The sequence below is a fragment of the Hibiscus syriacus genome, unplaced genomic scaffold (genome assembly GCF_006381635.1).
Source record: "Hibiscus syriacus cultivar Baekdansim isolate YM2019G1 unplaced genomic scaffold, ASM638163v2 tig00109978_pilon, whole genome shotgun sequence".
Taxonomy (NCBI): Eukaryota; Viridiplantae; Streptophyta; class Magnoliopsida; order Malvales; family Malvaceae; genus Hibiscus; species Hibiscus syriacus.
In genome coordinates, this window is record NW_024062545.1 from 189,800 (window position 1) to 213,497 (window position 23,698).

A 23,698-nucleotide genomic window follows, 5' to 3' on the forward strand; every position below is an offset into this window, starting at 1 on the left:
AGATATAGTGTTAAAAAGTTGATCTAAAGACAAGCATTTTATTAATAGCATAACAAACAGTGAGATTAAGACAAGTACGTGTGAAACACTAAGAAAACGATTCATTCAGAAGCCAGTAAGATATTTGCTCAATGTATTTAGGAAATGGATTTCCAGTACAGAGATACACGACTTCTTCTGTAATCTTCTGAGAAGCCATGTGCGTTGACTGCATGTAGCAAAGAAATTATTAACAATGCTACTCTTGCCTATTCATGAATAGCACTAACCACTTTAGAAGTAATAAGAATCTTACTCTTCAGAATCCCACTCAATGATGAAAATAAAGTATATTTATTCACGCACTTGAGCATTTGGTTCAGAGAGAAGTGTATGATTCCCAGGCTTAAAAGCCAGCTTTAAATCCCCTGCCCCAAACGAGAAAAAAATGTATCCTATTCATTAAAACTAAAACAACTTCTGTGTTGACATCACCTAAAACAGCAATCACATAACCTAACACAGCAAGATAAAAAGATATAGTTTATAAACCCAGATAACATCCCTCATCTCCTCCAAAAAAAACCCTTCAAATTCTCTACATCTAAATGAGTACCGTATACAACCAGGACTTGCGCTCCTTTGCATCTCAACACGATAACGGAACACTACAGCAACACAAACAACAAAGCATACCAAAAGGTTTAACAATACTGCAGTATGAAATTACAACTCAAAAGCAACCAAATCAAGCAAACCTCAAGCAGAAATTAGTATCTTTCACTAGTCCTCAAGCCTTGATAGTACACTAAACTTGATAACTATATAACCAACAGCTAGCAGAGCAATAAATTGTGTACAAAAAGCTCCCTTCTTATAGTTTGTTTCAGTGTAAAAAAGGAAAGACATGAGCATACCTCAGCTGGAAAAATCAACAAAAAAAATGAGGGCTTTTTCAGACAACAGAATCAGTCAAAGCTCAATTCTTTACCTAACAAAGTAGTTGGTCAGCCAAGAGGATATCCAGAAGGTCTAAGGTTTCACATTGAGAACTTTAAATAATAACGTTTCACAGAACCCTTAAACCCATCAATCATCATAATTCAACTCATGATTCCCATGCTAAAAACTAAAAAAATTAATAAGAAAAAGAAGCTCACCTTTTTTTATTTGACCACTTTGATTTTAAACTTTGAAAGTAGAATCTGGAAACAGAAAAGGCAAAAGCTTCACGCGAGCTTCAAAACCAGAATCAGTAGATCTATGGATCAATCACATCAAAAAGGGGGGGGAACGGAGTTTGGGTTTTGGTTGGTTTCAATTACTACCCTAATTGTTGTAAACAAAAATTAATTTAACTATCCACTTCAAAGTTTTCTTTCTTCCCCCCCAAAAAAACAACAGCACAAATAATAGAATAATAATAAGAAATGGGGAGAAACAAGAAAAATAACCTTCTTTGAGACATGCGGCCACCGGGGGCTCTAGCAGAGTCAAAAAGGGTAACTAAAATTACATTCCTTGCCAATGTAGCAGCACAAATAGTGCCTGAAACTGCCAATTTGAAGTTTTCATTGTTAACAAAATACTGATAAAAAATGAAATTTGAATAATATAGAGATAAAATACACTGAAGAAACAACAACTCCAGTTTCTTTTCTTCAGCCTTGGCAACCACACGAGCTCTGAGAGTCTGAAAACAGAAGCAGAAAACAAAGAAGATAACAACAGTAGTAACAAAGTTTATTAATTGAACAACTAGACAACTAGGCAAACAGAAACAACAATGAAAGAGGGAAAACGAGATAAAAGGGAAAGGTTTTGGATGCTGAGCGGGGAAGAAGAGAGATGGAAAATAAAGGAGGGAGGGTTTGGCCGGGAAGAGAGGGAGAAAATGGTTACTTTTTGCGCCAGTTTTCAATCTTATCCCTATAAAATTTATATTAATAAATTATTTATAATTAATATTAAAATAATTATATATTATAATTAATATTAATATTAACTTATATTAATATAATATAATTTGTAATTTGTAATTAATATTAATATAAAATATAGTGTATAAAGTTAATATTAATATAAACTATATGTTTTAAATTATATAGTATAGTTAATATAGTTTATATATACCATATAGTTTATATATACCATATAGTTTATATATACTATATAGGTTATATATAGTAATGAACTATATAATATATAGTTTACATATACTATATAGTTTATATATACTAATGAACTATATAATATATAGTTTATATATACTAATGAAATATATATAATGTATAGTTTATATATACTATATAGGTTATATATTGTTTGTATATACCATAAATTATATAGGTTATATATACTATATAATATATAGTTTATATATACTAATGAAATATATATATATATAATGTATAGTTTATATATACCATATAGCTTATATATATATTATATAGGTTATATATAGTAATGAACTATATATATATAGGTTGTATATATTATATAGTTTATATATACTATAGTATAAATTATTTTATATAGTATATAAATATCAACTATAGTATATAGTTTATACGGTTTTTATATATAGTTCATATGTAAATTATACTATATAGTATATATTGTTTATATAATATATATATAAATATAAACTATAGTATATATATATAGGTCATATATAAACTATATAGTATATAAATATCAACTATAATATATATATATATATAGGTCATATGTAAACTATATAGTTTATATATATAGTTCATATGTAAACTATAATTCATATGTAAATATCAACTATAGTTTATATGTAAACTATAGTTCATATATAAATATCAACCTTAGTATATATATATTTATATATATAGTTCATATGTAAACTATAGTTCATATATATAATATATAAATATAAACTATAGTTTATATATATAGTATAAAATATAGTATATAAATATAAATTATAGTATGTAGTTTATATAAATATAAATATAAACCCTAAACCCTAAACCATATATACTATATATATAAACTATATAATTTATACAATATATATTATTTATAATTATACATAATATATAAATATAAATTGGTATAATTCGTATATAATTTATATATAAACTATGTAGTTTTTATATAGTTCAATAGTTCATATATAAACTATATAGTATTATAGTTTATACATGGTATATATAGTTTATACTTTATACATAATATATATATATATAAACTATATAGTTTATATATATAATACATATACTCTATATATAAACTATATATTATATATATATATTATATATATATATATATATATATATATATATTAGTTGTTTTAATTTTTTTTCTCAACTTATTACTTATTTCTATTTATTAATTGGCTCATAACTTTTTAAATGAGTATAATTTAGTACATTTTTGTATTAATTTCAACCTCAAAATTTAAAATTATTTTGATTTGATCCCTTTTGTGTTGTTCAATATATTTAAATTTTTATTTGTAATTTCATATTTGTTCAATTTAGTCCTCCAAATTTCATTTGCACCTGAAATTGACCCATACTTATTACTTATTTCTATTTTTAAATTGGCCCATAACTTTTTAAATGGGTATAATTTAGTACTTGTTTGTATTAATTTCAACCTCAAAATTTAAAATTATTTCAATTTGATCCCTTTTGTGTTGTTTAATATATTTAAATTTTTATTTGTAATTTCATATTTGTTCAATTTAGTCCTCCAAAATTTATTTGCATCTGAAATTGACCCATACTTATTACTTATTTCTATTTTTAAATTGGCCCATAACTTTTTTAAATGGGTATAATTTAGTACTTTTTGTATTAATTTCAACATCACAATTTAAAATTATTTCGATTTGATCCCTCATCAATGTGTGTTGTTTAATTTATTAAAAATTTTATTTGTAATTTCATATTTGTTCAATTTAATCCTCCAAATTTTATTTGCATATGAAATTGATCCATAATTATTACTTAATTATATTTTTTTAATTGGCTCATAACTTTTTAAATTGGTATAATTTAGTACTTTTTTGTATTAATTTCAACCTCACAATTTAAAATTATTTCGATTTGACCCCTCATCAATGTGTGTTGCTTAATTTATTTAAATTTTTTATTTGTAATTTCATATTTGTTCAATTTAATTCTTAAATTTGTATTTTTCATAAAACTGAACCATGATTATTTATGTTCTTAGTAATTTACTCTAAATCATATACAATTACAAATTGCAATTCAACGTTGACGAAAGACGAAAATAATTAATCAAAAAATAAAAATAAACTCGATTTGAACTCAATCCGTATCTGATAGAGATCCGACTTGAATTTTATCTGCCAATGATGTGACCTGATCTGAACGAGATCCGCCTGAAGTCCATCCGAATATGAATTAACCTGCTTTTTAACTCCTTCGGACCTGAACTGTTTTGACCTGAACTGGCAACGATCCGAACTGAAAATGACCTGACCTGAACCCGATATGGATCTGGTGTCAAATTAACCTGAAAATAACCCGAACTGATTTGACCTGACCTGAACCCGATCTGGATCTGGTGTCAAATTTACCTGACATGACCTGTATCCGATTTTACCCGACCTATCAGGATCCGACTGAAACCTGAACGATTACCCGATTTTACAACCCTATATATATATATATGGGTGGATTGAGGGGGCGATGAAACAATCTTCCCTTATAATTTCTAAATTTTTATATATTTTAATTTTTTAATATTTTCTATTAATAAACTATTTTTATCATCTAAAATTTTATAAATTTAGGATCGTTCGATGAATGAAAATAAATTATTAAGATTAATTTTTTATTTTTTAGTGAATATATTCTTACTTTCTACCGTTAATCTTAATTATCTATTTTTACTCGTCTAACTATCTTAAATATATATAAAATAAAAAATATACTTTGTAATTGGATCTCATATATACGAGGCTGATTTTTTGGCTTTAATGATTGGAATATTTATATTTTATAAAAGTAGATCATGTTATTTGTGTGATTCATTGGAGTCTTTCGTTATTCCTGTTGATATGATACGATTTATTAATTAAATAATTTAGATTAGATAATATATTTTTTTTAAAAGATTAAGTTTTTTAATTTATTTTCCATATTGTTCATGTTTTAACAATATATTAAATAAATATATAATATTTTTAAATAATAAAATCGGACTAATATTTTTTAAAAATGCATAATCTAAAATAAATTTGGGTAATTGTATATTTAAGGGGTTTTTTAGCCTATAATCTTTATGATAAAAAAGATACAAAAAAGAATCAACTATTTTTAAAATTCTAACAAAAACCTAATCATTTTATTTATAGATTTTAATTGTTTACAACATATTAGATTTTATCTGACACACAACGTGAGTAAATAAAAATATTTAATATAAAAATATATAATTTAAAAAAATTAAATCAATAAATTATCGGCAAAATTGCCACAATAACGTTCTTGGGAATATTTACCATAATAATGTTCTCCCCGGATTATTTCCCCATCTAGGGTGAAATCTACAGTACCGAGACAAAGTCTCCAAGATTATCTGGCGTCTTCAAGCCAACCAGAAAGACTTCAGGAGTGCACGACGTCTTCAAGCAAAATAGGAAGACTCCAAGTTTACTTAGCGTCTTCAGTCTAGGGTGGTATATAGGTTGCCTCCGATTGGGAAACATGTAAGTAATAATGACACTATTAATTATTCATTAATAACCTGGGTAAGTTGGTGGTTGAACGGAAAATTATAATAAATACCCGGGATGTTATAATATGGGGTGTTTTGATTGAGAATTGGGGAGTAAAGTAGTGGTAAGGAAAGGGGAGAAGAGGCAAAATCTAGAGAATAATTGAAAGAGTGAGCATCTTAGAAGAATATTAGAGAAAATTTTGAACGAAATTTTCTTCCAATATTTAATCTGTAAGTATTATTCAAATAAAATATCTCTATTTCATAGTATTTAATATTAAAATATTAATTTTAATATGTTGTTGCAAGTAAAAAGGAAGTGAATAAGAAATTCGAAAAGTTTTTTTATAACATCAACTTTGTTGAAAACATTTTGATATTTCGATATAACAAATTAAGTTAAATGAATTTTAAGATTTTCCAAATGATTTTCTAAGTATATTCGATAGAATTATTCGAATATCAAAACATTACTCCAAATCTTTCAAAGATCATTTTTAATCCTTACTCAAAGTGTAAAATTAAGTTTTAATCTTAAAACAATTTCAAAATAATTTTACAAAGTATTTCGAACCATTTCAAAGCCAAAAATTTCAGATTGCTCAGAGGGAACCGATTCCCCCCTAAGGGGGTACCGATTCCCCCATGAATGGTTTGGCTCCGAGAATTCCAGTATGCTCGGAGGGAACCGATTCCCCCCTTGTATAACGGTCGAAATATTTGAATTTTACACTTAGGGAACCGATTCCCCATAGGGGGTACCGATTCCCCATAGGGGGTACCGATTCCCCCCACGCTCCAAGCTGTTTTATTAATTGTTTTCACACTAAAACGGCTATATGATCTTCACTAATCATCCCCAACGTTCAGAAGTGATTCAAGGTGTGTTTAAACAAGTTCTGAAGCCCTTGATCAACAAGAAATTATAGAGAAACAAGAGTGAAAGCATCAAACACAAAGTTTGTGCAAATCAAGCCAATTTTCCTTTCAATATTCATTTTGCTTTCAAAGAACACCATTTGTGCTCATTTGTAATTATTTGTGAGTGTTCTTTTCTTGTTCTAGAATTGTGCAAACATCTTACCTTGAGAGGTTTTCCTTGTAAGTTTGTAAATTTGTAATCTTCTCTTTGGGAAAGAGTGTTCTCAAGAATTGGGGTATATTCTTGAGGGTGTTGTAAGGTTATCTCTTTGGCCTCAAAAGAAAGAACAAATTAGTGAATTTGTTGGAAAATCCTTAGTGTGGATAGCTAAGGTAGTGGACGTAGACTTTGATTGAGAAAGTCGAACCACTCTAAATCGCTGTGCAATTACTTTCAATTTTCTGCAAAAGCTTCCATCAAATTTTTAATTGCCAATTCACCCCCTCTTGGCCAATTCCGTCAATCGATTAACTCAACAATTGGCATCAGAGCCTAACTCATTTGAAGGTTTAATCACCTCTTGAGTCGATCCGGGAAGAGTTAAATCGATAAAGATGGCGTCCACTTCCGGTTCATTCTCCATGGAAGAATCCAGACCAATTGACGTGCCTCCACACTTCAATAGAACAAATTATCATCATTGGAAGAGGTGTATGATGATATTCATCAAAGCATTTGATATGGAAGCTTGGATGGTAATCAAGAAAGGATATTCCTCTCCTACTAAGAAGGCAAAGAAGTGGAGTATTCAAGAACGGAATGAAGCTCAACAAAACTCAAAGGCTATGCAAATGTTGTGTTGTGCAATTGATCCTAATGTATATAAAGGAGTTTCTTCTTGTTCAAGTGCCAAGAAAATGTGGGATAAGCTTGAGGAGATCTATAGAGATAAGGAAGAAGAAGAACCAATAAAAGTGATGTCTCTATTAGCTCTCACAGAGCCAAAGGTATCTTCTAACTCAAATATATCAAATTCAAAATCTTTTAATGAGTTACAAGATTCTTATGATAAATTATTTTCGGAGTTTGAGACCATGAACTCCAAATACAATAAATTGATTTCTAAATTTATTGCTAAAAATGATCTTCTTTTGAAAGCTAAAACAGACTTGGAAAATCAAAATGAAATGTTGAGAAAGGAGTTAGAGCTTTCAAAAATAAAATCTGAAAACTTTGAAAAAGAAATTTTTAAATTAAACAAACTTCTTCTAGAAATGAAAATGGATTTTGAAAATCAAAATGAAATCTTGAAGAAGGATTTAGAACTCTCAAAAATGAAATTTGAAAGTATTGAAAAAGAAAATTTCAATTTAAAAGATAAGCTTGAATGTTTAACAAAAGAAAAAGAGACCATTCTAAATAATTCATCTAGTTCAATAATGACAATATGTTCACATTGTCATTATCATGGTCATAAGGAACATACTTGTCCTTTAAAGAAAGGAAAACGATTTAAAATTAGACAAGTATGGATTCCAAAAGGAACAAGAGGCATTGAAACTAATGTTCAAGGATCCAAAGCAATTTGGATACCAAAATCTACTTAAATGTCTCTTGTAAGTGTGTGGGAGCAATGGTGATGAAGTTGATGATATTCAAGATGCTCTAGCCACACATGAAAAAGTAATGGGTAACCTCTAAACTTTATTTTTTTTATTTTATTTGGTTGCTCATTTATTCTATGCATGCATGAGGTTTTAAATGTTAAATAATTCTAAATGATTATGTTTTGTCTCATGTATGTTGAAAAATATTGTATGATGAACATGATAATTTTTTTTATAAACTCTAGTTCATCATATTAATTTTTGGTCAAAATTATTTTTTAAAATGTAATTGATATCTCTTTAATAATTGTTATTGATTTTTCAAGAACTTTGGTTTTGCAAAATTTTGATCTGAAAATTTTAATGTTTATGCATAGATTTTTATTTAAATATTATAAAGTTTTAATGCATAACATTTTCAAAACCTTTATGCATGTTCTCTTACTCTCTATAATCAACATTGCATAATGTTTTATATGTGAATGGGTTAAAAGCATAATCTTTTGAAAAATAAATTTGATAAAAGATACAATGTTTTATTTTAAATGATTACAAAATTGATTGGCATTGCATCTACTTTCGATTATGCTTATTGGTCATAAAATAGGGATATATACATGGTGCATTTAGATTCTTTTGATATGACTAATTTATGCCTAGTTGCTAAGGATGAACATGATAGTTGGTTATGGCATAGGAGACTAGGACATGCTAGTATGAGTGTTTTGCAACGGTTAATTCAAGGAGACCTAGTAAGAGGGTTGCCTAAGCTTAAATTTGATAATGATAAAATCTGTGATGCTTGTGCTAAAGGAAAACAAAAGCGAGTTTCTTTTAAATCTATTAATGATGTATCAACTAGTAGAGTTTTACAATTGATCTATTTAGATCTTTTTGGGCCAACTAGAACTACTAGCTTGGGTGGAAAACAATATGCATTTGTCTTGGTAGATGACTATTCTAGATATACTTGGGTTCTATTTTTAAATACTAAAGATGAAGCATTAGAACAATTCATCACGTTTTCAAAAGTAATCCAAAATGAAAAAGGTTACTTTATAACTAGTGTTAGGAGTGATCATGAAACTGAATTTTAAAATCTTGGATTTACTGAATTTTGTAACTCTAATGGTATTAGCCATAATTTTTCAGCACCTAGAACCCCTCAACAAAATGGAGTTGTTGAGAGGAAAAATCGAACTTTAGAAGAAATGGCTAGAACCATGCTTTGTAAAAATAATTTGCCAAAATATTTTTGGGCGGAAGCCACCAATACCGCTTGTTATGTTGTAAATCGAGTAATGATTAGGCCAATTTTAAAGAAAACTCCATATGAAATTTTCAAAAAATATAAAAATCCTAACATTAGTTATTTTCATCATTTTGGATGTAAATGTTTTGTTTTAAACAACGGTAAAGAAAACCTTGGCAAATTTGATGCTAAAAGTGATGAAGGAATTTTTCTGGGTTATTCCTTAAATTCTAAAGCCTATCGTGTATTTAATAAAAGAACTTTAGTTGTAGAAGAGGTCTATACATGTTGTTTTCGATGATAATCCCCTTCCGAGGAAGGATTCTTGTGTGAATGATGATGTAGGTGTTATAAATACAAATGACGTTAGACATGACGTTGGAGAACCATCATCAAAGGAAAAAACGAAAAATGAGGAAACTCATGATCCTCTTGAGAATCCAACCATTGAAGAAATGGAAGTATCTTATCCAAGAGAGTACAACTATGTCAAGGATGGTGAAATTATAGGTGATCCATCAAAAGGGGTAACAACTCGATCTTCTCTTAGAAATATTTGTAATTATGTTGCATTTATCTCATGCATAGAGCCTAAGAATATTAAAGAAGCATTAAATGATGAACATTGGATTATGGCTATGCAAGAAGAGTTAAATCAATTTGAGAGAAGTAAAGTATGAACATTAGTTGAAAGGCCTAGTAATAAATCTACTGTAGGTACTAGATGGGTATTTAGGAATAAGCTTGATGAGAGTGGTAATATAGTGATAAACAACGCTAGACTTGTTGCTCAAGGGTATACTCAAGAAGAGGGCATAGACTATGATGAAACATACGCTCCCGTAGCTAGGATGGAAGCAATTAGAATGTTATTAGCATTTTTATGTTTCAATGAATTTAAATTATATCAAATGGATGTTAAAAGTGCATTTTTAAATGGTTTTATAAAAGAAGAAGTGTATGTGGAACAACCTCCAGGTTTTGAAAATTCAAATTTTCCGGATCATGTTTTAAAATTGACAAAAGCTCTTTATGGTATAAAGCAAGCTCCTAGAGCTTGGTATGAAAGATTGTCAAATTTTTTAATTGAAAAAGGTTTTTCAAAAGGGAAGGTTGACACTACATTGTTTTTGAAGCATAAAGGTAAAGATTTATTAGTAGTTCAAATTTATGTTGATGATATAATATTTGGTTCTACTAATGATGTTCTTTGCCAAGAATTTTCTAAGCTAATGCAAAGTGAGTTTGAGATGAGCATAGCTCTCATTTTTCTTGGGACTCCAAATCAAGCAAAGAAAAGATGACATCTTCATCAATCAAGCTAAGTACATCAAAGATATGCTCAAGAAGTTTGGACTGGAAAATGGGAAACCTCATGACACTCCAATGAGCTCTTCAACAAAGCTTGACTTAGATGAAGGAGGTAAATGTGTAGATGTCAAATTATATAGGTCAATGATTGGATCTCTACTTTATCTAACTGTAAGTAGACCGTATATTATGTTTAGTGTTTGCTTATGTGCTAGATTTCAATCATGTCCTAAGGAATCACATTTACTAGCTGTTAAGAGAATCTTTAGATACCTTAAAGACACTCATAGTCTAGGAATTTGGTATCCTAGAGACTCTAGCTTTAGCTTGCATGCTTTTTCTGATGCGGATTATGGAGGATGCAAATTAGATAGGAAAAGCACCTCCGGTACTTGCCAATTCCTTGGAAATATGCTAATTTCTTGTTTTTCAAAGAAACAAAATTGTGTTGTATTATCTACCACTGAAGCCGAATACATTTCAGCTGGTAGTTGCTGTGCACAAGTTTTATGGATGAAACAACAACTTTTTGATTATGGAATTGAAGTAGGTACCATTCCTATCAAGTGTGACAATACTAGTGCTATTTGTCTCACTAAAAATCCCATCCAACACTCTAGAACTAAGCACATTGAAGTAAGACATCACTTCATTAGAGACCATGTCACTAAGAAAGATGTAGTTCTAGAATTTGTTGATACTTTGCACCAATTAGCGGATATCTTTACAAAACCTTTAGACAAGGAACGATTTTGGACACTTAGTAGAGAATTAGGTTTGACCAATCTATATTCACTGAGTGTTTAAAATAATTTTAGCACTTTTAATAATAAATGAAAAATGCTTATAATAGCAATTTTTGATTGCATTCATTGCTATTAGTTAGGGGGAGTTTATGATTCGTGATGAAAAATTAATTTTATTTTCAAATATCGTTTAAAGATTAATTGAATTGTTTGAACATGATTAATTTTTAATATATGAGTTGCCAATACCACTAGAGGAAATTAATTTAGCATTTTGGGTGTTTAAAATCAGATTTTAGCATTTTGGTGCAGAGAGAATCGATCCCCCCTTGAGGGAACCGATTCCCCCTTTGAAGGGGAATCGATTCCCCCCCCCCACAGGGGAATCGATACCCCCCTGGGGTTCTGGTTTTAGCACGGGCAGAACCCAATATTTGCTCAAACCCTCTCTTATTCCTTCACGCCATTTCTTCCCTCTACTCTCTTAAATCTCAATTCTTGCCTTAAATCAACGTTTTTAATCGGAATTCACTTCAAATATCATCCTCTAAACCTATTGTAATCATCAAAAACGTGCAAACTTCATCTAATCTCACTCAAATCCAAAATCATTCAAGGTATTTTTCCAAAACTTCTTTTTTATCAATTTATGAACATAGAACTAGTTTTAATTAGTTCTAGGTTGAATTTTTGATCGAGCATTGATTATTTAGTGATTAGAAACTAGATATTACAACTAATTTCATCAAAAACACAAGATTTTTTCTAAATTTTCTTAATTTTCGAAATAAAAAAATATTAATTTTCAAATTATTGTGTTTTGATTAAATTATGTTGTTATTATGAAAACTATACATATATTGTTTCTCAAAACCATATTTTTCAAAAGTTTTTCAAAACTTTGCCCATTAGGATTGATTTAGAGAACCTTGAAATATTGAGGACTCAATTGAGTTTTGGGATTGATTAAATTGCATACATGTGTTTTCTAAATTGCAGGTTATCAATTCTATTCCGATTTCCTAAACCATGTCCAATCTTAAACGTGCTAGGTCTTCATCTAGTCGTTCACACTGTCAACCAAATCCACCTTCAAATCCTCATTCTATTCCAATTTCTAATCATAATCCCATTGATCCTAACTTGACTATCCAAAATTCGTGTTTCAATCATCCTGGTCCTAGAAATCATTGTTTTTGGTATTATCAATATTTCGACTCTTACAAAATCCGGGAAGAACGTATTCCTTCTCGTCAAGCTATGTTAGCTATCAATTTTAAATATCTTCCTCTTTTACAAGAGTGGAAATTTGATAAACTCTTTGACCTTGAACCCATCGTTTACCATCAACTTGTTCGTATTTTCTATTCTAATGCCGTTTGTGTTAAAAACCAAACTGAAACCGAAACCATAGGAATTCGTTTCTACCTTCTAGGACAATTCTTATATATTGACTCGGCTTACATAGCCAATACATTCGGATTAGATAATGATGGTATTTCAAATGAAAAACAGGTTTTATGATCTCGTTATAAAAGAAGGGATAGTGCAAGTGTCCTAGACCTTCATGAACGTTTTCTCCATCTAATGATTTCTTGGTAGTTTCGACCATCCGGAGGTCGTTATTCTACTCTTAGAGCCTTAGATCTTTGGTGGTTACATTGTTTCGAAAACAATATTAAAATCAACCTACCTCGGATTATTTTTGCTGAAATTGTTGAAACCGTAAATCTTGTTCCTAACAAAAAAACTCTGTTCATCTCTTGTTTACGGTTGCATTTTGAGTAATATGTTTTCCAAAGCTGGGCTTAGAGTTGGTCTAGATGCCGTTTTTCCCCTTAAGAAACAAATTAACCTTCTTTCCTTAACGAGAGCGGGATGGATTAAGGATAAGGAAACCAGTGAATGGGTTCGATCTTCTGCAAATACTCCGGGAGCTAGTTCTTCACAAGCTCCACCCGAAGCTGATGAAGATCTAGAGCTTGAGCAATTAATGCGAGACATCGATGAAGCCGAAGATGAGCCTGAGCAGCCCGAGGAGTAGCCTGAAGAGCAAGCACAACAAACGCATCCAATGCCTCCATATTTCCAATCCTTTATGGAGACATTCGATTTTCGATACGCTACTATGGATTCACGCTTATTTCTATAGAGTCCCATTTATCCACAATGGGAGCTCAACAATTAGAAATTCTTCTGGAAATACGTGCAAATAATGAAGCAACCAACGCACGTATTAATGACCTCACTAACGAAATGGCCGCTATGCGAGCTCGTTTTCCTCCTCCTGATCCGGATATGTGATTCAATGTTTTGCTTTGAACTCCAAACTTATTGTTTTAACATTTTGAATATTTTGGAATGTTTGAATTTGTGGATTGATTGACTTTAAATTTGTTTGGATTTATGAATGGTTAGAAATTATCTATTTGGTGTGATTAAATTTATTCATTATTGCATCATTTACTTCATGATTAGATATATGACCAATTTTTCCATTTCACATTAATTATGAATATTGATTATGAAACTAATGGCTAACGTTTCTCTTGCTTGTGATCTTAGCAGCTTATATTATATATAATCAATTGGCTAACTGATTTCAAAACCTTGTTTAAATTCTTTAAAATGTCTTTTTGATTTAACAAAAAGGGGGAGAAGTGTTAAAGTGTTTTTAAATGATAAATGGGAGAAGTGTTAAAGTAAGGGGGAGTAATTTCAAAACTTGATTTCAAAATCTTAAATTACTAAAATGTTTTGTTTTATCAAAAAGGGGGAGATTGTTGAAAACATTTTGATATTTCGATATAACAAATTAAGTTAAATGAATTTTAAGATTTTCCAAATGATTTTCTAAGTATATTCAATAGAATTATTCGAATATCAAAACATTACTCCAAATCTTTCAAAGATCATTTTTAATCCTTACTCAAAGTGTAAAATTAAGTTTTAATCTTAAAACAATTTCAAAATAATTTTACAAAGTATTTCGAACCATTTCAAAGCCAAAAATTCCAGATTGCTCAGAGGGAACCGATTCCCCCTAAGGGGGTACCGATTCCCCCATGAATGGTTTGGCTCCGAGAATTCCAGTATGCTTGGAGGGAACCAATTCCCCCCCAGGAGGTACCAATTCCCCCCTTGTATAATGGTCGAAATATTTGAATTTTACACTTAGGGAACTGATTCCCCATAGGGGGTACCGATTCCCCCCACGCTCCAAGCTGTTTTATTAATTGTTTTCACACTAAAACGGCTATATGATCTTCACTAATCATCCCCAACGTTCAGAAGTGATTCAAGGTGTATTTAAACAAGTTCTGAAGCCCTTGATCAACAAGAAATTATAGAGAAACAAGAGTGAAAGCATCAAACACAAAGTTTATGCAAATCAAGCCAATTTTCCTTTCAATATTCATTTTGCTTTCAAAGAACACCATTTGTGCTCATTTGTAATTATTTGTGAGTGTTCTTTTCTTGTTCTAGAATTGTGCAAACATCTTACCTTGAGAGGTTTTCCTTGTAAGTTTGCAAATTTGTAATCTTCTCTTTGGGAAAGAGTGTTCTCAAGAATTGGGGTATATTCTTGAGGGTGTTGTAAGGTTATCTCTTTGGCCTCAAAAGAAAGAACAAATTAGTGAATTTGTTGGAAAATCCTTAGTGTGGATAGCTAAGGTAGTGGACGTAGACTTTGATTGAGAAAGTCGAACCACTCTAAATCGCTGTGCAATTACTTTCAATTTTCTGCAAAAGCTTCCACCAAATTTTTAATTGCCAATTCACCCCCTCTTGGCCAATTTCGTCAATCGATTAACCCAACAAACTTGTCGGAAGAAACTCTCAAGTAAGTGTAAACTATTTTATTTAAAGTATTTTAAGATTTTTTGTTAGTTTCATATTGACTTAGTAAATATCAGTTTATGATTTATTGTTATGTAAATATCATTATTATAATTTTAACATTACTGATTTAGTATTTGTAGTAGAAATGTTAAGATATTTAGATGAACATATTTGATTTGGTATTTATAGTAGGAAAATAATATTTATTATAATGAAGAAAATTAATATTTATTATAATGACGAAAAATAATGGCACCATTAATTATCCATTTATAATCAGGGTAGGTGGGTGGTTGGTGGTTGAACGGGAAAGTATAATGAATACCCCGGGATGTTATAAAATGTGGTGTTTTAGTTGAGAATTAGGGAGTAATAAATTCGAAGTAATAATAATTATTTATAAAAATCTGAAGTAATAAATTTAATCATTATTATAATGTAATCATAGTATTTAATCATAATTTTAATAAAAAAAATATTGTTAATATATTTACAATTTTTGCAAGGTTAAATACTATTGTTGTAGAAAAATAATAATGAAAAATAATAATATTTATAGTAATGACGAAAAATAATGACATTGTTAATTATCTTTTAATAACCCGGGTAGGTTGGTGGTTTGTGGTTGAACGAGAAAGTATAATGAATACCCCGAGAGGTTATAAAATAGGGTGTTTTGATTGAGAACTAATGAGTAATAAATTTGAATTAATAATAATTAATTATAAAAAATCTGAAGTAATAAATTTAATCATTATTATAATGTAATCATAATATTTAATCATAATTTTTATAAAATAATATTGTTAATATATTTACAGTTTTTGTAATGCTAAAAAATATTGTTAATATATTTATATTTTTTAAAACTTTAATAATTTTTATTATAATTTAGTAAATAATTTATTTCTGTTATAATCATAAATGTAATTTATCGTCATTACTATAATTTATTTTAATTTGTTCTGAATATCTATATTTTTATGTGTAGAGAAAATGAGCAATAAACTTTTCACGATTGTCCATTACAATTGACATATTATGGAAAATGAGGTCCGAGTTATTTTTCAGTCTGAAGCACCTATAAATATGATGTTTAAAAGGGACATCATATTTGTAGAAATAAATGAGATGACAGAAAGGAAAATCCGAGATACGGTTAATGGCTTGAGGTATCGATTTATGGTATGTCCCAATCCAGTCAGGTTTGTTGCAATACCACTTGAAGAAGATGATGATATTATAACTATGATTGAATTACATGACTCAACAAATATTCTAATTATTGAGTTATTTGTTGATGTGTGTAATATATCAGATGTGCTTGTGTCATCAAGAAATATGGTTGGAACTTCATCTCAAATAGCTTTCGAAAGTCAGTTTGATAACCCGACATATAGGTCGATAAACAGCTTCGTTGCAATGTTAGAAAGTGCAAATGAAGTCGGTGGAACATATGGAGCCGCAGAGTATGGGGTAAGAAGCATACATCATCTGCATTCGATTATTGATGTTGATGCTGAAAATTGCTGGTAATAAATTTTTTATGATTCCAGTGAAGATGAAGAAACCGAGGAACCCGTTTTGGCTGAGGATAATGATATTTTCGGTGGCGATGAACCTAATATCAATATTGATGAATATCTGACACCGTATCAACCTACCCCTCACATGCATGAGATAAATTATGATGCGATGAGGGCACCTGAATTCCCGGAGATGCCACATTTAACTTCAGGATAGATGATTGAATCATCCATGATGCGATGAACTCCCACTCCCACTCGTCTTGGTTTCTCGACTTTACTAACTTTTTTATACTATATAAATTGTCGTCTTTCTATGTTCATTGTCAAGTACGACTTTCCATGTTCCCAATAATAATTTAGGTAATCTGATATGTTGTTCATTAGCAAGAATAAAGCTATGTTGTTCCAACGATTGATATAGTTGGCATGCCTCGCAGTCCAATCATAACCGTGCCTACACCGCCCATCTAATCTGTGGAGAGTGTCATGATTCTCTGGAATTCGTAGAATAGGTTGGTGGAAGCAGAACTGCCTCCACACTCTATCGAAAAATTTTAACTCAACAAAAATGAAATAGATCAATGGTTTAACAGTACACCAATATTGACAACCCTCCCAAACATGTTGTAGCACACACGACATAATTTCTCTTTCATCATGCGACCTCTAAATAAACTATAAAACAAAATTATATAATTTTTAATTAATTAAATAATTATAAATTTCAACTAAATAAATAAACAATATTTGAAACTAAATAAATTAATTATATATATACCTCAATTTTGCATTTGATGTCCATCTTAAATCTAAACTCTTTCATATTATTGTGTGTCAACCATGTTCTTTCTATTTTATGCCTCAATCTGTATATCAATCAAAATAAAATTCAATAATTATTTTTCTTATACAAAATATTCGTTAATTAATTTAAGATAAAAAAATTTAAATCAAAATATTACCTTTCAGCAAGAGGAAAGTCAAATGTAGTTCGGCTAATCGGTGTTAACCATGGAAGTCTGTGTCAGATCCACGATTGTAATAACATTAGACATCCACCGATTTCCATCGAACACACATCATTTACAAGAAATGACGCCTTGCACATCTCGCGATACAAGAACATCAATATTGCCGATCCCTAACTATATTGATGGGTATTCAAAAAGTTACCCAAAAACAAAAGATATTGTATATGAACAAGATTATCGGATTTATCCGGCATCAAGACTCCCACAATCAACCGTAATATATATGTTCGAGTTGTATATATAATGTCTTGCTTAGTACTATAACGACCGAGCTTAAACTCATTCGCCAACCATGATAATCTCAAACATGACCCTTTTGTAAATGTTTTTTCTAGCACCTTTCCAAGTTACACCCCGCACGTTTCAAACACGTGCTTATCATTTTTTCCCATCACTGTCATTCCAGTTGTAGGGATCCCTTTGTAAAGCCACATCCTCTAAAGTGATCGTACATTTACCACACGGAAGATGAAATGTATGAGTTTCTGGTCTCCACCGTTCAATTAATGCACTGATCAAACCGGTGACCAACTTATATTCTCTTACAAATGTTACATCGTAAAAGCCCACCATTTGAAAATTCTGGACAATAAGTTCATCTGGCTTCTCACAAGTGTTCACTCAACTACGAATGACTCGTTGTTCGTCATCTTGCAATTTGTTAATCCATGTAATTAGAATTAATTCATCGGTCTCAAATAAAATATATTATTCGATCATAATACCAGTGCTCCCAAATGACTAGAAATATGTCGATCATCTAATCTCAAAAGAACATTTTGTTCTGTCATGCTTCAACAAATCTATAAAAAAATTAAATATTTCAAATTATAATATTAATCATAATTAAAGAAAATTTAAACAAAAAATATGTTAAATCAAAATAAATAGTCTAATTAATTTATATTTACAATAAAAACAAAAAAATTAAACTAAACTTACAAAACCACTTAAATACGATTTAATTTGTAAAATCAAAATAATTAGTACAATAATTTATATTACTCAATAAAAAAAATTAAATTAAACTTAGCAAACTACTCAAATACAACTTAATATGTAAAATCAAAATAAATAGTCTAATAATTCTAATTTAAATTAAAAAACAAAAATTATACTAAAACTTACACGAAAATTTAAATTTAACTTACCACATCACTCAAATACAGTTTACTCTATAAAAAAAATAAATAGTCTAATTAATTTATTTTTACAATAAAAACACAAAATAAAACAGTAAATTTTAAACTAAACTTACCAAGATACTCAAATACGATTTAATCTGTAAAATAAAAATAATTAGTCTAATAATTTATATTACTCAATAAAAAAATAATGTAATAATTTAAACTACACTTACCAAGTTTTACTCAAATACAACTTAGTATGTAAAATTAAAATAAATAGTCTAATAATTATAATTTAAATTAAAAACAAAAATTACACTAAAATTTAAATTAAACTTACCAAGCCACTCTAATACAATTTAATCTATAAAATCAAAATAAATAATCTAATTAATTTATATTTCAAATAAAAATTAAAAATGAAACAATAAAATTTGCACTAAATTTATCAAATTGCTTACCAGAGCACTCGAATTCTTTCTTCCTTCGATCGAACTCTCAAGCTTACCAAACTCTACCGCAAATGCTTTCTTTCTCTCGGCCTCACTCAAATTTTCTCCAAATTCTCTCCCTCACCTTTCACCCAAAATCTAACTCCACCTATTTTATAACATTTCATGTGCTCCATTATTGGTCTAATAATGACACCATTATTACACCCGCTCCCCCGTGGAAAGCCTGCATGTCGTTGATTCCCACGCACGCCATGCATCAGCTTTGGTTCAGAGTTGAATACGCTGCGTATTCCTGAAGTCTTCTGCATGGACTAAAGACGTCGCATATTCCTGAAGTCTTCATTTTTGCCTGAAGATACCAAGTAATCTTGGAATCTTCGTTTTTACCTGAAGACGCCGAGTAATCTTGGAGACTTTGTCGTGGTACTGTAGATTTCACCCTAGATGGGGAAATAATCCGGGGAGAGCATTATTATGGGAATTAAATATTCTCAAATGCATTATTTGGGCCATTTTGTTATAACTTAAGGGTTTTTTTAATATAGATTTTAATTGTGTACAACATATTAGATTTTATCTAACACACAACATGAGTAAATGAAAATATTTTATATATAAAAACATATAATTTAAAAAATTAAACCAATAAATTATCGGCAAAATTGCCACTATAACGTTCTTGGGAATATTTAATTTCCATAATAATGCTCTCCCAAGATTATTTTCCCATCCAGGGTGAAATCTACAGTACCGAGATAAAGACTCCAAGATTATCTGGTGTCTTCAGGCCAACCAGAAAGACTCCAAGAGTGCACGGAGTCTTCAGACAAAATAGAAAGACTCCAAGCTTACCTGGGGTCTTCATTTTTTAGCCTATAATCTTTATGATGTTATAACTTATAATAATAATAATAATGCCAATCAAAATTAAATTAAATCTAAATAAAAAAAGAATCAACTATTTTTAAAATTCTAACAAAAATCTAATCATTTTATTTATAGATTTTAATTTTTTACGACATATTAGATTTTATCTGACACACAACGTGAGTAAATGAAAATATTTTATATAAAAATATATAATTTAAAAAAAATTAAACCAATTAATTATCACATGGGGAGTCATAAAAATGTCTATATATAGAATTCTTTAGTCTTGTATTCTATCATCAAGTTCTTAATTGTATTGTCTAAAGATTATATAAAAATAAAAATAAAAAAATATTTTTATAATAATAATGATTGAATTTTAAAATATTTTTATATAATTATAATTAAATCAAAATTAATTTAATTTCTAACATCAATTCAGTTAGAAATTTAATATATAATATCCAATTTCATACCTATTTTAAATTTGATATTTGTTTTTATATTTTGGTTTGCTATGTTATTTTATAATGGTATTTAAATTTGATATTCTACCCTTAGTTCTGAATGCAATACTTGATGTTTGATTTGATCAGAATTAATTATTTTATAAAAAAAAACTAAATGTCAAATTCATTACAATGTGAACACATGGGCATTACATGTGAAATGGGCGCCGTGTATACTTCTTTAGTACGGAGTAGAATAATTACACTAATATTGGTAAGATTAATTATGTTGTTTTGACACAGAAATATTGTTTTTTAATTATATCAACTTGACTCTTTTTTTTTTTTGATTGGTTTTGTTTTTCTTGCTTTCTTTGAGAATTACGTTGACATAGAATCTAGCAGCTTCTTCAACCACAAAAAACTGTAAACCAAGCTCTTATGATCATGAACATGAACAAAAACATGGTGGATTTTCAGTCTCAGTTCCATCTTCCAATGGACTGGGATTGGTTGTTTGAGTTCCTTAAAGGCATGGTGAAGCCAGTGGCTGCCCTTGCCGTGGTTCTCATAGCTGTGATCTTATCTTTCATGCAAAATCTGGGTTTGGAAAAAGAGATGGTTTATTCCATTTTCAGAGCTTTTCTTCAGCTTTCTGTCATTGGGTTCGTCCTTCAGTTCATTTTTAACCAGGACAACACTGGCTGGATCCTTCTTTCTTATCTTTTCATGGTTTGTCTTTTCAAATTCTTCATTAGATTTTATACAATTCAATTCAATTTTGATTCTTGACTTGAAACTTGCTTTTGGATCACTTGTAAAAATCAATCCCTATTAATCTGCAATTTGGGACATTTGTTTAGATGGATCATGTTTATCAATGTTCTTGATTGCCTAGTAAGTTTTACTAATGGGTGCTTGGAAACATGGATTGCAGGTTTCGGTTGCAGGATACACAGCAGGGCAACGTGCTAAGCATGTTCCCCGAGGGAAGTATGTTGCTGGAGCATCTATCCTGGCAGGAACAGCGTTGACCATGTTTGTTCTCGTTGTATTAAATGTTTTCCCTTTCACTCCGAGATACATTATCCCCGTCGCCGGAATGATGGTCGGAAACGCTATGACAGTAACTGGAGTTACCATGAAAAGACTTCGAGATGATATCAAGATACAACTGAACCTTGTAAGTTCCATGTTCCAACTTTCGTTGTACCAACTATCTGTCAATTGTTTTCTGCAATATTACATCTACCCGTCAATTGGTACCAAGTTACCATGAAACATTTTCTTTCTCCGTTAATGAGTTCGTTATATCGGTTTTTCGCAGGTGGAGACGGCGTTGGCACTTGGGGCGACACCGCGTCAAGCCACACTGGAACAAGTGAAGAGGTCTCTAGTGATTGCACTGTCTCCGGTGTTGGACAATGCCAAAACAGTGGGTTTAATATCGCTTCCAGGGGCAATGACAGGCCTAATAATGGGAGGGGCTTCGCCATTAGAGGCAATACAACTGCAGATTATAGTGATGAACATGCTAATTGGTGCATCTACAATTAGCAGCATCATGTCAACTTACCTCTGTTGGCCTGCTTTCTTCACTAAAGCATACCAATTGGAGACTAAAGTGTTCTCTTCAGATTGAACAGTTCCAATATTTTCACTTCGTTTGCTGTTGGAAATTGTAGAATATATACGTAAGATATCACCTGGCAAGCAGAGAGAAGTCCAGTCCAGTTTCATCTCTACTTTGCTTCTGCTAAAATACTTTATAATAAATCGACCATTGATGGGAATATTTTGTTTGATTGATATCCAATTTGTTCCAAGATAATAATCTTATATAAAAATTTACCTCTCTATCTTTTAATCTTATCCCTGAGACATCGCTATGAATTGGTTTCTTAACGAAATCATAAATATATTTGCCGAATTCATTTGATTGTAATTCAAAAATATTAAGTATGTAATCACTGATTTTATCCAGGCCTATCTCTCAAGTTGGTTTTAATTTGAAACACAAATTAAATTAAACTAATAAAAAATTCAAAATTAATATTCAGTCAAACATTACGAACAAACAACACATCCAATTTGACCAAAAAATATGGACCCAAACCAAACTAGCCCAAAACCTAAACCATCAGCTGAAAAAAACCTTAGCTTTTATAACTCTAGCCGTCGCTCATTGTAGGCCGTTAGGTTTGTTGATGATCCAACGGCTGATGTTAAATCCTAACCCCAAAATATTTCCAATCGTCGCTTAGCCCTAATCTCCAAATTGTTGTCGGCAAGATACTAATAATTAGTATTGTTGATGGAACAAGTTTAATTTATTAAGATGACGGTTTACTTCTTTTAATTTAGATGAAGAATCGTAATTAGTGAGCTAACGGTCGTTGATCAGTGTTTGAAGGAGGGAAAGTGTGGACTATCATGAAAATGAAACAGTCAATTAGTTGAGGACGATCCACCCGCTTTCCAATCTAGATTAAGGGTATTTATAGTAAGCTTTTTTGTGTATATCAACTATAGTATCATGATAATTATTTGTATGTTGATCATATTATATATTTGATGATTAGTTTTATTTTTAAATTTATTTTATTACAATTCTAAGAAAAAATTATATATATATATATATATTAGAAATCACTAATTTTATTCAAAATAGAAAATATCATAAATTACAATAAATATTTACAATCATAATCGTAAACTAAGCACATAATTAGGATAATTTACTATAATATTTGAAAAAACTAGCAATTTAAAATCACATAAGGACCATACAAGGAAAGATTAAAATCTAAACAAGAAAACTCAAATAAAGATAGATATAAACAGATCTGATCGTATCGACAAACGAATCAGAAAATGCAATCAAGCTACTGAATGATCATCGATAAACCG

The 23,698-nt window shown here is 29.9% G+C and overlaps 2 protein-coding genes across 2 annotated transcripts; one reads left to right on the plus strand and one right to left on the minus strand.

The window, feature by feature from the left end:
- Positions 1-416: 416 nt before the first annotated feature.
- Positions 417-20,334, minus strand: LOC120211617. Its single transcript, XM_039210114.1, has 4 exons — positions 20,322-20,334; positions 1,434-1,908; positions 1,140-1,184; positions 417-647 (listed from the first exon to the last, which is right to left on the minus strand). The coding sequence occupies exons 1-4, from the start codon at positions 20,332-20,334 to the stop codon at positions 629-631; spliced, it is 552 nt and encodes a 183-aa protein (XP_039066045.1). The 3' UTR covers positions 417-628.
- An 869-nt stretch (positions 20,335-21,203) lies between these two features.
- On the plus strand, positions 21,204-22,472 carry LOC120211633 (protein ALUMINUM SENSITIVE 3-like). Its single transcript, XM_039210128.1, has 3 exons — positions 21,204-21,520; positions 21,726-21,971; positions 22,116-22,472. The coding sequence occupies exons 1-3, from the start codon at positions 21,230-21,232 to the stop codon at positions 22,428-22,430; spliced, it is 852 nt and encodes a 283-aa protein (XP_039066059.1). The 5' UTR covers positions 21,204-21,229; the 3' UTR covers positions 22,431-22,472.
- The last annotated feature ends 1,226 nt before the right edge of the window (positions 22,473-23,698 follow it).